Source organism: Beta vulgaris, chromosome 3 (assembly GCF_026745355.1).
Source record: "Beta vulgaris subsp. vulgaris cultivar EL10 chromosome 3, EL10.2, whole genome shotgun sequence".
In the NCBI taxonomy this organism is placed as follows: Eukaryota; Viridiplantae; Streptophyta; class Magnoliopsida; order Caryophyllales; family Amaranthaceae; genus Beta; species Beta vulgaris.
Window position 1 is genome coordinate 56,969,366 of NC_079204.1, and position 15,812 is coordinate 56,985,177.

General features: G+C 36.9%; 2 protein-coding genes across 2 annotated transcripts; one reads left to right on the forward strand and one right to left on the reverse strand.

Annotated features, from left to right (window-relative positions):
• Positions 1-80: 80 nt before the first annotated feature.
• Positions 81-9,617, forward strand: LOC104889795 (KRR1 small subunit processome component homolog). The gene is made up of 13 exons (XM_057393216.1): positions 81-320; positions 873-1,079; positions 2,213-2,298; positions 3,960-4,070; positions 4,287-4,355; positions 6,218-6,274; positions 6,588-6,626; positions 7,808-7,912; positions 8,207-8,289; positions 8,383-8,464; positions 8,767-8,910; positions 9,000-9,074; positions 9,170-9,617. Exons 2-13 carry the CDS (start codon positions 899-901, stop codon positions 9,284-9,286), a joined length of 1,149 nt encoding a protein of 382 aa, XP_057249199.1. The 5' UTR covers positions 81-320; positions 873-898; the 3' UTR covers positions 9,287-9,617.
• Positions 9,618-11,446: 1,829 nt separating this feature from the next.
• On the reverse strand, positions 11,447-15,753 carry LOC104889823 (probable pectinesterase/pectinesterase inhibitor 51). The gene is given in 4 exon segments (XM_048640089.2): positions 11,447-12,581; positions 14,116-14,604; positions 15,069-15,129; positions 15,131-15,753. Coding segments are annotated over 4 exon segments (1,644 nt in total). The 5' UTR covers positions 15,539-15,753; the 3' UTR covers positions 11,447-11,895.
• Between the last annotated feature and the right edge of the window lie 59 nt (positions 15,754-15,812).

Sequence of the window (15,812 nt, forward strand, 5' to 3'; positions counted from 1 at the left end):
AAGCATGTGTCCCAGTGGTTTTGTGTCTCATGGGACGCGGATGTGATGTTTGAGAACCTTTTTTTTTACCCTTCTCAATTCTTTTCCCCCACACCCCAACCAACATTTTTCATTTTCCTCCCAACCCAAAACCCTAACTACTAAGTAACTCGTCTCCCTAGCAGGCGTAGCAGCGACCCAAACTCCCAAAGTCACATCTGCGATCTGCCACTGACCAGCCGCCAGCGACGCTGCGACGCTGCGACGACGGCCCACGGCCAATCCCCACCGCGACGGCGACCAGCACGGCAGCACCCATCAGGCAGTTCGCACTTCGCAAGGTAAACCGTAAACCCGAACCCAGATTTTCTGATTTTCAATTTTAATTATGAATTTTACTATTTCAGATTTTAGTCTTTTACACATTAGATGATTAAAATTTAAAATATGTAATCGTAGTTATGTAATTTTGTTAATCATTTAAATGTTCATTGTTGTCTTATTGAATAATGATAACTTGAATAGTTGTCAGTTGAATGAATAAATGTCGATTGTAGAACTAGAATGACAGAATGTTGAATGAATTTTCAATGAATGAATGTGGATTGTGTATTTGTGGATTATGGATTGTGGATTATGGATTGTGGATTGTTGATTGTGGATGATAGAATGATTAATGTGATTGAACTTTGTAGTGTCTAGACTCGTGGAGTTGAAATTTCTTTCTTGTGTTATTGTAGTGTCTAGACTCGTAGGATGCTTTTGTAATTTTTTTTATTGATGTAATGTAATGAATTAACATTCTATTTAGCTATTGTAGTTTGATATTTCAATTAATGTATTGAACTTTGATCGAATGAATGGATTTTTTTTTACCGACTCCGAACCCATAGGGTTGGAATCCTGGATACGCCACTGCATGGAGGCGCAAAGCAATGTCGATGAAGCGCCGAAACAGAGGACTAAACACAAGGGTAAACACGACAAAGATAAGCCATGGGATGACCCGAGTATCGACCATTGGAAAGTTGAAAAATTCGACCCTTCTTGGAATGAAACTGGCATGCTCGAAGTCAGCTCCTTCTCTACCATTTCCCCCAATATCGAGTTTTTTTTTTCTTTTAGCTTTCTATTTCCGCTTAATTATGGCTTCCTTTTTTCATTATCTGAAATGGGTCTTGTTTATTTTCATCCATGAAACTGCTTCTAGCGTGAGTTTTTCTTGTTTGATTTGTGTCATGTTAGGGTTTTGTTTATCTCGTTTGTTGCATTGCAATTTCTTTGTTTATCATTAGGTGGGTGCAATTGATATTATACAACCGGGTGTACCGTAAACCGAAGGGTACTTCTTTATTCATCTATCATTTGTAGAGCTTTGAGTGAGCCAAAAAAATGAGGTTTGAGCAAAAATAGTCTTGGATGTATGGTGTAAGTTTTGTTAGGTGGAAGATAAGTTGGCATTTTTTAGGATTGCTTTTGAATTGGGTGGTTATATTTGTTATTTATGTCTAGTCAGAACAGTTGGATTCCGTTCCTTGATTTTGGGCGAGATTGAATAGTCGTTAAACCTATACAATGTTCCTTTGTGAAGGTGTTCGGTTAAAGGTTTTGGAATGGAATGTGTGAAACAATTAGTGATGAAAAAGTTGTTTGGTCGAGGTAACATGGAAATGAAACCTCATATCTAGAGGCTCTATAGTCTATCTATAAGCTAATTAAGTTATATTATATCTGATTTCCTAGTCAGCATTTCTGTTAGTCATATTCCTCTTGTATATAAAGCCTATGTACAGCTCATATTGTGGTTGTTAGCTTTTGAGCTTCATTCTTCTTGTAACAAACTCTCTATGGAGTTTTCTTTTCTCTCTCTAAATAATATGAATGAGAAGCTTAATATTCTTTCTTCTTAAGTTTCTATACTATCCTTGCTAAACCTCGTGAAATTCATACTCACCACCCATGTAATTAAATCCCATTACTCCCCTTCAGTAATGGATTTTAAATACATACCTTGAGTGAACCAAACAACTACAAAAGAAGTAATGGATTCTCATTCTCATACCATTTCATTCCAATTATATAATTTTTTTCAGTATCAATTTAATTGCATGTCTTAAATTTTGCTGGCAGTCCGGCACGATATTTTTTTCTCTCCCTGTTTGTGAATATGATTTTTTATTACTTCAGTTGGTATATCTTGTTGGTTAGTCAATGTTGATTTCTTGTTTCCTATAATTTGCAGAAAAATATTTGCAAGATGTTTGGCCAACTGTGAAGGCTGCTTTGCGTGAGCATGGTATTGCATGTGAGCTTAATTTGGTAAATCTCTTTACCTTCACAATCGGTCAACAATTGTTAAGTGTGTGCATTTGACATAAAACTCCATGGCTATTGACGGTAGAATTGTCTCATATTGTTGCTTCGTTGGATGGATGAAAACTTTACCTTCCCCCTCCCGCTTAAAAAAAATAACCCACAAACAAAAATCCACTTCCTGGCTGTGATTGACAACAAGTCCTCTTTATTTGGGAATTCCATGGGAATATTGTTTCTTTACAGAAATTAATGAAGTTCACATATGGTGTTTGGAGTGATAGATTAATAGCTTATGTGATCTCACTAAGCTTCAACACATTAATGATACCCTATAAGAATTTGTTAAATTTTTATCGATTTATTCAACTTTTTCTCTCTTCTCCTCCCCTTGCTAAGCTAAATAGAGCTTTGGAACATCTTAATTAGATCTACTATATTGGTTGTATTAAGTCACTGAATCATTATGAGTATCCATTCCCCATAGTTAGGATTAATATGGAATAATTCATAGTTGGGGATTAATACGAGAAGATGGACCATAGTTCCGATTACTCTAGTAGTTTTTTCCAAGTTTGAGGCACAAAGAGGCCAAGACTCTAAAGCCTAGGCGCAAGGCAAGGCCTGTAGGTAGGGTGGAGAGGCCGTGGTCTTATTCATGAAATGGCATAAAGGTTTCGTTAAAATCTGGAATAAGAAAATTGATGGTACTAGAGATAAAAAGTGTTTGATAATATGGTAGACGTGTGGTATCTAGGCGTAGGATTGGTCTCTCATTGAAGTATTTTAAAAAATTGTTGAGCTAAAATTGTTCTTTTAGCTCCATTATCCTTGTTTGATGAGGGCATGTGCAGAAAGGTTGTGATATTTATTATTTGAATTTTAAGAATTGAATGGATTGTTTTTCAGACTTCTTTGTCTAAAAGAAAATGAGATCTCAATTCATGATGCCAATGAGTTGCGATAGTGTTTGGCACAATTATTAAGGCTTAAAATATAAGTCTGGTGGCTCTCTAGGACCCCCCTAAAAAAAGAATATAAGTGTCATGATGTATATAATCTTATGAAGATCAAATGGTTTGCGGAACACGTGCCTAAGTAAACAATGTTGTTTGAACAAAGTAACTAAGTAACCAAGGATAGAGCTTAGATGGTTAATGATAAAGGCTAAGCCACCACAGAAAACACTCTAAGGCTTGAATAAGCATAAAGGCAAACCCCAACAAATTTTGAAGGTTTGTGTTTAAACTCTCAAGTAACTAAAGTCACTATTTTATTAATGTATAGAATCGAATAATAACATCAACTAATCTATATACTCTAAAACTACTAATCTTACTATGCTTAACACAAGTCACTAAGTCATACTCATATGATAACTCTTAAAACATTAAGATAAGAACAAAGAGTCCTAAGGTGCTTAAAACAAGAAAACACCTATTCCAAGTGCTCATAAGGATGTCTTTTGGTATTGTAGTATTCTCCAAATGAGGAACTTGTAACAATTTGGGCAACCGTATCGAGATTCCAGAAAGTGGAATAACACTAAGAGAGAGGAGTAAGTTTTGTTGCCAGTATTTTTTATTTTCATTTTTGTTGTCTCTTGTTTTCTTGTAGGCTATGGGGAGAAAACTTTGGGGTTGACTCTTTTTTCTTGGTTTTTTCAGGTTGAAGGAACTATGACTGTTTCAACAACTAGGAAGACCAGAGATCCATACATTATAGTGAAATCAAGGGACCTCATTAAACTTTTATCAAGAAGCGTTCCTGCACCTCAGGTATGTCTTTAATTCTTTTTTGGCCCGGGTTCATTTTCGTTCACTCTGTACAACTAGTCTTATCTCCCCACCATTTAAGGGTGTGTTTGGAGTACTAATTCTGTTAAAGAACAAAGATGTCTATTTCCATTAATGTGATCCAGTATCCCCCTTCTTAAATTATAGTGGTTTGCATTGGTATACTCTCTGATATGATCTACTGTGTTGTTGCCATAGGCAATCAAGATATTGGATGATGAAATGCAATGTGACATAATCAAGATTGGTAATTTAGTGAGAAATAAGGTATGTTTTGTTTTATGGTGTATATACTATGGAATCTTTACACATTGTCCATTCTGAGAGAGCTTTGAATAGCTGCACGAAACCCTTTTCTTTAAAATAATAATAGTTGTTTTGTCCAGAGCTTGTTGAACTATCATATTAAGCGTTTACGAGTATTATTATTTGAGTGATTAGATTCTATAATCACTAGACTAAAGATCGAAATTCTTTTTATTTCTGAACTATCATCATCAAAATGTAAAGGACAAATATTGTGCTAAGGAGGTGGTAGTCCTTTTCAAGCACTAGCAAGAATAATCTACCCTTGGTCTATGTGATCTATGTTGAATTCAAAGGCTTGTATAGTGAAGGCTTCTGTCTGGAAATTTGCTTAAGACAAACGAAGTTGCAAATTTAAAGACCAGAAGAGGATGTATCATGTGTATCAAATTGACGCTCGAGCCATTCAATACACTACAATGTTAACTTGTCTTATGTATCCAATTGAGGCCTAGAGGCATTAATTTCACTGCAATGTTGTGTTCATCTAACTGAGGCCTAGAGGCATTAATTTCACTGCAATGTTGTGTTCATCTAACTGAGGCCTAGAGGCATGTATTATGCTGCAGTGTCATCACTAACAAACCTACCCCCATATATTTGAGGTGGTAAAGATGGAGTGGGTTATTTGGCTAGCACTACTTCCGGGTAATGCGTGTATTGTGCTCCCAGGAGCACAATCCCACAATACAAAATAGAACATTTACGAATACGAGAACGAACATTTTACGGTTGAAGTGGAACATCACAAAAATTCACTTACGAAAACGAACATTTTACTGATGAAATGGAACATTACAAGAATTCATTTACGAAAAAGAATATTTTACTGTTGAAGTGGAACATTACTAGAATTCAATTACAAAAATGAACATTTAGTTGTTGAAGTTGAACATTACTAAAATTAATTTACTAAAATAGAACATTTACTTATCGAAAATAGAATAATTTTCACGAAAAATAGAACAATTTTCATGAAAAATAGAACAATTTTTGCGAAAAATAGAACATGATTCTCTATTGAAAAATAAGCTTAAAACGAACATTTTTTGAAATAGGACCTTTGCTTATTAAAAATAGAACAATTTTTACGAAAAGTTGAACATATTTTTTTGTTGAAAAATATGCTTAAAATGAACATTTGTTGAAAAAAAACATTTATTTATCAGAAATGGAACAAATTTACTGGGTGCATGGTGTGCACCGTGCTCGTCGGAGCACAATAGAATTTTCAACTTCCTGGTGGACACAAGGCACAGGAAACACCTTTGGCACTCATCTTTCTTCGGCCATCATGGGTCCTATGGCTGAAGAAATGTGATGTGACTAGTAGGCCTTTTTCTTCTTTATTTTTGGGTGGGGCATATGGGTGTCTTCACACATTCATCTCTGAAATGTCCATGTGTGGGTAATGAATGGGATGAGTTATGAAGGAATTATAAGAAGGCGTAAATTACAACTCTTCAACTTTCACAATTCTTATTTGTAAGCTAAATTCAAAATGACTTGAGATTTACAGTTTTAATTTTGAACATCCCTAATAGTAAAGTAAACTGGAATTATGAAACTGCTGTGGGATTTTGCATCACCATGTAGATGATAGCATGATTGAGGATCTCATTTCTTATTGATGGTTAATATATCATACAATGTTGACTCCATTATCCACACATCGATATGTAATAATAAAATTGATGTCAAACTTTGTATTTCTTGTCTGCTATCCAAATTGTGCAAGTAACTGTGATAGTTTGTGCCTGTATGTCTACACATTGATTACTGCTCTGGAAGGAAGCTTGATAGGTTTATATTGCTGATTGCAGGCTCGCTTTGTCAAACGGCGGCAACATCTTCTTGGTCCTAACAATTCTACTTTGAAGGTTTGTTCGGTGATATTGATTTTTTTCATATAGGAGAAAAAGTAAGGAAGTAAGTTCGTGTGAGATTTCTGAGGCATTATGGTGCTACGCTGGCCTGATGGCCAAGGGGGACAACATGTGCTTGCTTTTTTGGTTTTTGAGATACCCCCCCCCCCCCCAACACCCCCCCCCCAACACCCCCCACACACACACACAAGAAAAGTGAAAAAACAGCTCCTGTGGTTCATGCTTTTGATATCTGTGCAGGGAAATCGGGTGGGTTGTTGGGAATATGCACATTAGTGCTTTGACTTACTGTTTCTTACTGATGCAGGCACTTGAAATCTTGACAGGCTGCTACATCCTTGTTCAGGTGTGCATCAGGAAGTTCTGTTAATGCTGAAATTCCTTTTTCTGTAGGAAACTTTAATTCAAATGATCCAAAACTTTTGTGGGGGGTGTAAAATAATCCTAAAGTAAGCTGTCCGGAGAACTCTCGGTGGGAAACCCTTCGGATCATAGCCATTGGATATCCATTTAATTTCACTGCTGAATAGCCTCCCCTGGTGCCTTGCATTAATAGGTGCTGATTGCTTTTACCACATCCCTGAATAGCCACAAACATCATCCCCCCCTGCCAAGCCACCAAAACACCTGATCTTCCTAGCCGTTGGCCCCACTTCACAAGCCGCAACACACTGTACAAACGGAAGGGGAAGGTCCGAAAAGATAAGGAGAAGGGAGAATGGGAGAGCTCGTTCTGGGAAAATCAAGGACAGCGGAAGGGGGAGGGGTAGCTGGAAAAATTCGGGGAGGGGCTGGTTGGGGCAACAAATCAGGAAAGGAGAAGAGTTTTTGAGAATTAGGAGGGGAAGGGAGTGAATAGGAAGTATTAGGGTAGAGTAAGAGGATGGTCCTAGTTGCTGGTGCAAATTGCTGAGTAATTCTCTGATGATAATATTATCTGTTCCCTTGATTTAACTATTGAATTGAGGACCAAATATGAGGAAATGGAACTGGTGATAATCTTCAATTTAGGTTATGCTCTCTTCAACTTATTTTTGCTTAACTAAATTTATTTTTGATGAACCTATTTTTATTGATTTTATTTCTGCTGAACTTAGTTTTACCAAATTTATTTTTGTAAAAGTAAACTTATTTTAGTAAGGCGAGGAGAATACAGCCTTAGACTTGATTGTGGGGTTCAAAGTTTCTGACTCAGATACTGCAACCTTTTCTAGATAAACTTCATCTATCAATCATAATGTGACACATGGCCTACTTTTACCTGCTTAACCCGTTAATTTTGAGCTGGGAACAAACAATGTAGGAAGGATGTCTGGGATCAATGAAGAATAAACCAAACTCAGAATTATAGGCACTGCAAACTTGGTAGTTTATACCCTAAAAGTTTGGATTATTGCGAGTAATGCAAAGTTTGATAATCAAAAGGGCCAGACAAAGTTGGGGAATATTACTATAAAGTTTCCTATTAGTGATGAGGGATGAATTATTGATTCCGTACATCCTCCCTTCTTCCTGGTGTTTATCCAGGGAAACACAGTAGCATCTATGGGATCTTTTAAAGGATTGAAACAAGTCAGAAGAATTGTAGAAGACTGCATACAGAACAAAATGCATCCAATATATCATATCAAGGTACTGGTCTGTATATCTCTTCTTGTCTTGTGGAATTACAGTAGAAAGATAATCGCGTGGTAGGTTCCTCTTTTTCGTGTGCACTGTTTTCTTGGTTTTATACAGTTTCCTTCATACTGCTGCTTGTCAGTATTTCTCTGTTTATATCGAAAAATAGGTGCTGGCTTCCTGCATAACAGTTGAATCTAAATTGGTGGAACAAGGCAGTTGCTTATTGCTTATTGTCTTTGAGATTAGACATCTGTCATATATTAATATGCTATGCTCACTCTCCATGTCAAATTTCACTGACAGATTCTCATGATGAAGAAGGAACTCGCCAAGGATCCCACCCTTGAAAACGAGAATTGGGATAGGTTTCTGCCGCAGTTCAAAAAGTACGACAACTGGGATGACTTGTAATAATTAATGTTCATTTTTAAGAAGCATTATTTATCTTTTAGTCATTTTATTTCTGTCTTGAATTTCAGGAAGAATGTTCAGAAGAAGAAAGGTAAGGGTAAGGAGAAGAAACCGTATACGCCATTCCCCCCTCCACAACAGCCTAGCAAGGTGAGAGTTATGTTGTGAAATTTCTAGTCTTTCTTGAGTGCCAGTTTCTATCTTTCAAATTGAGTCCTGCTTGTGGTGATAAAAAAACTGTCTTTTGTCTTCAATGCTATCTTTGTTGTGCATATTCAAATAGCCAGCATTTTAGGATAATTAAATTTGTATGTGATTTGGGGTAAATAAACCTGTTGGCTACAATACATTTGTAGAAAGATTTATTGAAAACTATTTTTGGTTGACACTAAAATTATGAGATCGCCTTCTGTTTTGTTCTTGTGAGCACCATTAACAAGCATATTATGTAGATTGACCAACAACTGGAGACTGGCGAGTACTTCTTGAGTGAGGAAAAGAAGTCGGCGAAGAAGTGGCAAGAAAAGGAAGTAAAACAGGCTGAGAAATCAGCTGAAAACAAACGAAAAAGAGAGGCTGCCTTTATTCCACCTGAGGTTGAGACTTTGATCTTAGCAGTTGAATTTTTTCTACTTTTTATTTGATGGGCAGTTTAATGCAAGAATTTGACACTTTTCTGTTATAGGAGCCTGTGATGCAAGGCCATAAGAGTTCAACAGATGATAAAACTGATGTCAACGCCATGGCACAGTCATTGAAGGTAAATTTGTTGGCGATTTCATCTTTATTAAAAACGACAGGCTTGGCATATATTGTCTGTTCGTTTGAACTTGGATTTTGTTCTTTGTTCTGCAGCAAAAAGCAAAAGAAATTGTGAAGCAGAAAAATGTCAAGAATCTGGATCCTCAAGCTTATATAGCTGGTTCAGAAGCACCACCCTCAAAGAAAAAGATGAAGAAGTCCAAATCTTAACCGATGAATCTTGGACTTCTTGTCATTGATTGTCCAACATACTGAACATCGTTTCACTGAGTAGTCCATGTTTGTCAATTTTGATCTCAGTGAGACTAACTTAAAGCGTGAACATTAGATTAGGTCAATGTGGATTTCATAGTCCAAAAGTCCAACTCCAGTTTGTAATCAAGAAAAAGAAATCTTCCATCCAAAACCCAGCCAGATGTCTTCACTTCACCGTATTTTCTAAATTTATAGTAAACCTGGGTGTTTCATCGTCCAAACACTTCTATTTATTTGACAATATAAGGAGACACTTTTGCCTAAATGAACAAATTTTTGTACTCAATTTCTCAGATGAGCTCAAGTTTTTGCTTATTTTGAAATTGCTTGATTTTAGTATTAATTAGTTCTTGTGTCGAATAATACATCCCGGATTATTTACTAACGTGCATTTGAAATTTTCAAAAATATTGTCTTTAAATGATTTTTTCTCTCTATAAATACCAACATGAGTATTGTAACTGGTTTGTTAGACTATGTCCTAGAATATCCTAGTAACGCCTTAAATACGTATTATATACTGTATTTTCTAATTTTAGATTTTCTATTCTTTTTCATTCACTTTCTCTCTCAAGTCCCATCTTCTTCCACATATCTACTAGGCACCGGTACTGATGCCCCACGACCACCGTCGGACCCCACCACATAATCACACACATCCTTTTCTCTCTGTTTTCTTAATTTACAGTGAATTTTTTTTAAAAAAAGGGAGGCGTCCATGCCCCGCCATCGGTGGAGGCGTCCATGGCAGACGCTCCACCACAAGGTGAAGCTCCTGCCATGACCGCCCCACCGATGGTGGGGCGTCCATGGTGGACGCCTCCCTTCTTTTTAAAAAAAAAATTCAAAAAAAAGGCGTCCATGGAAGACGCTCCACCATACAGTGAGGCGCCTGCCATGGACGCCTCCACAAGTGGTGAGGCGCCTGCCATGGACGCCTCCACAAGTGGTGGGGCGTCCATTGTGGACGCCTATGTATATATATATTTTTTAAAAAAAACGGGTCTCCTCTGGTGTGCCGGTGGTGGTGATGCCGGTCTACCTTTTTACTTTGCCAATTGGGATGTAACAGAGGCATACTATGATCATGCTCATGAGTGAGTTTTTTCAAGGAGCCACGTGTCACATTTATAGCCGTTGATTTTTAGGCTACAACAATAAGGTCAGATCAAGAACTTATTTGAACTTATTTTTGCTGAAAAAACTTTTAATAAGCCGAACAAAATATATCCTTTATTGAAAAAACTATCCACTTTAACTATTATAATGAGTTGTCGCTGCATGTATTATGTGCATGTAAAACTAGCTACTCGGCATTATAAAATCTCACAATGAAATGCAGTCGCACGCATCACGTGCTTAGAAAGCTAGTAGTTAACTAAGTGAGGGAGACAACCATGCAGGCTATGTTATTTTCGTCTGGTTAAATCTGAATTTTTCTAATCTGATCTGAGCTTTTTTTGTCTGATCTGAACTTTTTGTGGTCTGATATTATCTTTTATGATCTGGTCTAATATGATCTGAACTTTTTCTGCTCGATTATTCTTATTATATTAATGTCCAAGAAATTATTATTATTATTATTATTATTATATTATTATTATTATTATTATTATTATTATTATTATTGTTATTATTATTATTATTATTATTGTTATTGTATTATTGTTATTTTATTGTTATTGTTATTATTATTATTATTATTATTATTATTATTATTATTATTATTATTATTATTATTATTATTATTATTATTATTATTATTACTACTACTACTACTACTACTACTAATACTAATACTACTACTACTACTACAACTACTATTATTATTATTATGATTATTTTTATTATTATTATTATTGTTGTTGTTAAGCAATTACAGACCTTTTGTCAATATCATCAAAATTTACAACTCCACCACATATCTAACAAACAAGTCGTGTCATTTTGACCCATTTATTTAAAACATTGGTATACCAATGTTTTGCACTGTTAGTAGGTCTTTCAGCTAAGAATTTTTTTTTGTTTGAAATTTGAATTTCCAGCTTAAATATCTTGCACCATTGCTACAAGAAAAATTAAACATACTATGAGGCTCACACAGAAACGAGCATCACAGTCAAATAACTATGTTGTATAAATATATGAACACCTCAACTCTTATGGAGCTAATGTTGCAAGTGTTTTTTTGTCGTCTAGATGTACCATATTCCCTTATGCCTCTTGGTGAGGAATTTGTTTGGGTATTAAGTATTACTAACTACCAAAACAGCCTAACACATCAAAACTTCGATTCTTCTGCTTCAATATGCTTGAAGTTCTTTCCAACTCATATAATTCTTTTTTTTTTTCCTTTCCAATCAGAAGAGACAAATATGTACACAGGCACTGAGAAACTCGGGCGCTAGAGAAATGTCATGAGACTAAGGAATGTCACGAGCCGAAGGATCAATCTCACCTAAAACTGTGATATTTCAACTTCAGCGACGTGTATGAGATGCAAGTACATCATCTTCCCTACAACTACTATATTCCAATAACAACATTTATAAAGCTCGTCAAAATCAAGAAGCTGTTGTGATCCACTCGTCACCCTGTAAAAAATTCTGTACATAAAAGGTAGAGATGTGTTCAGCAGGAATTTGTCTACTCCAAGGGACTCGGTTAGACAAATCCGCACCTAAACCCGAATTCCCAAACTCCCCGTAGTAAAGAGTAGAAAGTGCATAATCACCACTCCATGGAAGCCATCCACTAGGGTTGATGAGAGCTTCCATAGTGCAATTGATGTAAACAGTCCGAGAATATGACTTCCACGGCCTTCCTAAATAGTTCTTGTGCTTGCTAGGCTTGCCGTGGTACAGTTTCATGTACTCGTCTGTTCCATTTATGAGGCACCCCAGAAAGGCAAACCCTGTGGTTTGAGCAGGGTCAGTTCTCCCATGGGCCGATATAGCATTGGTCTCACCACTATCAGGTTTGCTTTGGCGGGGACGGATTAGGATGGTGCAGTCCTGGAAGATGGCAGCTGCATTCCCAAAGACAAAGTCGACATTTCCTTCAATACGGCATGATTTAAAAAATTGCCGGAGGGCGTGGACGTAGATGGTGTCCTGGTTACCAAGGAACTCGCAGTTTTCGATGTAGGAGAAATCACTGTCTGAACGGAAGGCTACAGCTTGATGGGCGTCCGGCCCCGCCGTGTTCTGAATTGTCAGGCCACTGGCCATGAATCCATCACCAAGGACACCTGCAGTAAGATCACAATAGTTCATACAAAGATCTATTTCAATTTCTAGAAAAAGGTGCAAATAAGCATATCATTACTTTTGAAGCTTCACAAACACAAAAAAGCAGCAAACTATGATGGAAGTGAATTTTCCCAAATGAAAATTATGTCACCTCCCTTGATTATGAACCAGGAATTCGCTATAGTTTGGAATAGGGGTTGTTTGGTGATTAACCGTCAGCGCTTAGCAGTAGATTTTCTTATTCTCACCTGCTGTCGTATTGACTATTTTCGTGTTGATGTTTGACTCTCGGCTGTTCATAAATCTGTTTGGTAAAATCTCCCATGGTGTTGGTTGTTAAATGCAAATTGAAAGAAAAACGAATATAAAAAAAGCCATTAAAACTGGCTTTTTCTAGCTACCTAAAATGTCATTTACAAAGCACCTTCTTTTCCGCTGCACGCCAACATTAAAAAGGCCAAAAACCCATGAGATAGCCACTGAAAAGCCATCAAACAAACACCTCCTCCATATTTCTACCAAAACAACACCTCCATATGCATAAGATTTTCCCATAGGTAATTTCAAATTATAATTTCATATAGCACAAAAAGTAGATACTTCAGACAAAATCCATTGCAAAAAACCAATCAATGCATGGATCTACAATGTACAGAACATCAATTACAGCAATCATTAAGATGATCTGCCTACTCAACTTCACTCCTATCACTCAAGTTTAATGTTTTAGAGGACAATGCATGTGAACTTTCCTTGCTGCTATATACTAGAATTATACCATTCGGCCCGCGTTAGATGTATTGTCTTTACATACCAAAAGTTACTCCTATCTCGGTCTCTCCCATCCCATCCTAAATGATCTTCCTAGAAGAATGTATGTGCACTCTCCAATGCATATTTTCGACCAATATATCAAAAATTATGTACTTCTAAATAAAAGTTATAAAAAATGTATTATAAATAAACAACACTGGAACAGATCTTGGAGGAGCACACATGATGATGTTTTATATAAACTCGACTTTCAAATAGGCAAACGAGAAGATCATTTAGGTCAGATTGTCAGAATATATTAGTGTCCACAGAATTCAGTAAATACCAAAATTTGACACTTGAAAAGAATTGTTCAACGTTTAATGTAGAAATATCCCATCTAAGGTGGTAAAACTTAGTCACTTGCAAATTAATTAGCAAGCGACTGCTGACCAGAATCCTAACACTAATTCTAGTACAAGTCATCAACATTTATATGATTTTTTATCAATTCAATAGCATCAAATTACTCTTCAATATATCTTGAATTTAATTTCGAAACTAATTAGTACAGTAGTTTATTCAATTCATGTACATTTTCTACTGCCTCACCATCAAATTACCATTGTAAAGACACAATTTCTTAAACGAGAAATGATGTAAAAACACTGTAAACTCTTTTAAACCAAAATACAACAAGATCAAGACATGCATAATTCAAGTTGATTAAGAGAAAAAAATGTCACCCAAGATAAAACTAAAAATGAATAAATAACTCACCGACAGTAGCAGTATTATATGTAGTGATCCCCAACAAGCCAGTGTTTAACGAACCAGTAATGACAGTTTTACCAATGCCATCCCCTAAAAACACTAAACTCTTTTTATTAAACGGCACTCTTACTATCTCATCATAAACCCCTTCCTTAATCCTGATCACATACTTCTTCCCTCCTTCCAAATTCTCCGGCGCCTCGTCCACTGCCTCCTGAATCTTCCCGTACTTACACCCTCCACCCCCACACACCGTCACGTCCACCTCCGTAGTATAACTCGAAAGCGAACCGAATTTAAACTCGGTCCCTCCGACAACAGGCTCCCAGTACCCGTTCCGCTCTGTGCGGGGAGGTGTCCATGCGGCCGGGTTGGGACCCAGCGCGTCTAGTGCTCGTAGCAAGCTGAGCGCATTGCTGGTGGAGGCGATCAACACGGTGTCGAAATACGACATCGTCGAGTTCACCTCCGACGAGCCATTCACGTATTTGAGACCTACAATAATGTATAAATAAAAGCAGGCATTAAAAAAATAAATATATGTCAATTCTAAAAACTAACAACTAAAAATTGTGGTTTCATATTTTTGTTTTTGTTAAGGACGGGCGTTAGCTCAAGTGGGTAGAGCGCTCTCCCTTGGCTCCTGAGGTGAGATCCTTACCCCAACATTATGCCAGGTACTCATTAACATACTATGCATGCTTTACCAGTCAATATGTTGGTGTTTTTTACCGGCTAATAGCTTTGTAGGGGTTAGTCCTTGGGCTGAATTAATAAGCTAATAAAAAAAATTGTTTTTGGTTTTAAATAAAACTGAAAACTCAAATGAAAAACGATAACAACTATCCCTTAATTTTTACAAATATTTTCTCCAATCTTAATTCAAGATATTAATGGTCGAAGTTATGCATCGACAGTTGCGAGTTTTTTAAAACAGAGGAAGTAGAACGTGATCATACCTGACCAGCAGTCATATTGGTAGCAAAGTGCGGCACTAGCCCATGCACGTGCGTCCCTTAGGCCTTAGCTTGCCACGTGAGAGAGCATCCTTGGCGGCGGAAGTACGGACCTCGGAGTTCCCGAGAACCTCAAGACACGTTTTGGCGGCACGAGAGCGATTGAGGTTATGGGCCGAGGAGTCAAGAATTTGTTGGACCATGGACTGGCCCGTTTTCAGACTCTGGGCCGAAGCTTGAAGGGCAGACTGAATAACATCAACCGGGCTTGGGTCGGGCTTGGCCCAACCCACTTGGGTTAACATGGACTGGCACGTGTCAGGAAACCGAGTTGCCCTGCACGCTTGTCGAATTGCAGCAATAGGTGGTTGAACATCGCCGGAACTAACATGATGGTGGTTGTTGTGATGGGAGGAAGAGGAGGAGAGAGAAAAAAGGAGGAAAAAATAAAGGAAAAAAAGTGAGGAAGCCATGGAAAAAATGAAGAAGATGAGTTTGTAATTGTATTTATTATTGTGGGGTTTAAAATTGGGGTAAGAGTTGTAAAATGGGGTAAAAGAGAGGGGTTGTCATACTCATATAGGATTAAATTAAAATTAGGCGGAGCAAATGAGCAAACATTTCTACTCATTTAAGAAAATAAGCACACTTTTATTACAAAATGAGCAAATGAGTAAATGAGCAAAATATCATATGAGCAAATTTTGGTGTCAAATGAGCACATGGAATTCTAATTTATTACAAAAA

Excerpts from the sequence above, each read along its gene's own strand:
- LOC104889795 (XM_057393216.1), top strand. The coding sequence starts at position 899 with ATGGAGGCGCAAAGCAATGTCGATGAAGCGCCGAAACAGAGGACTAAA. Across the intron at positions 6,275-6,587 it reads CTAACAATTCTACTTTGAAG|GCACTTGAAATCTTGACAGG; the intron begins GTTTGTTCGGTG and ends TTACTGATGCAG. Across the intron at positions 8,465-8,766 it reads CTCCACAACAGCCTAGCAAG|ATTGACCAACAACTGGAGAC; the intron begins GTGAGAGTTATG and ends CATATTATGTAG.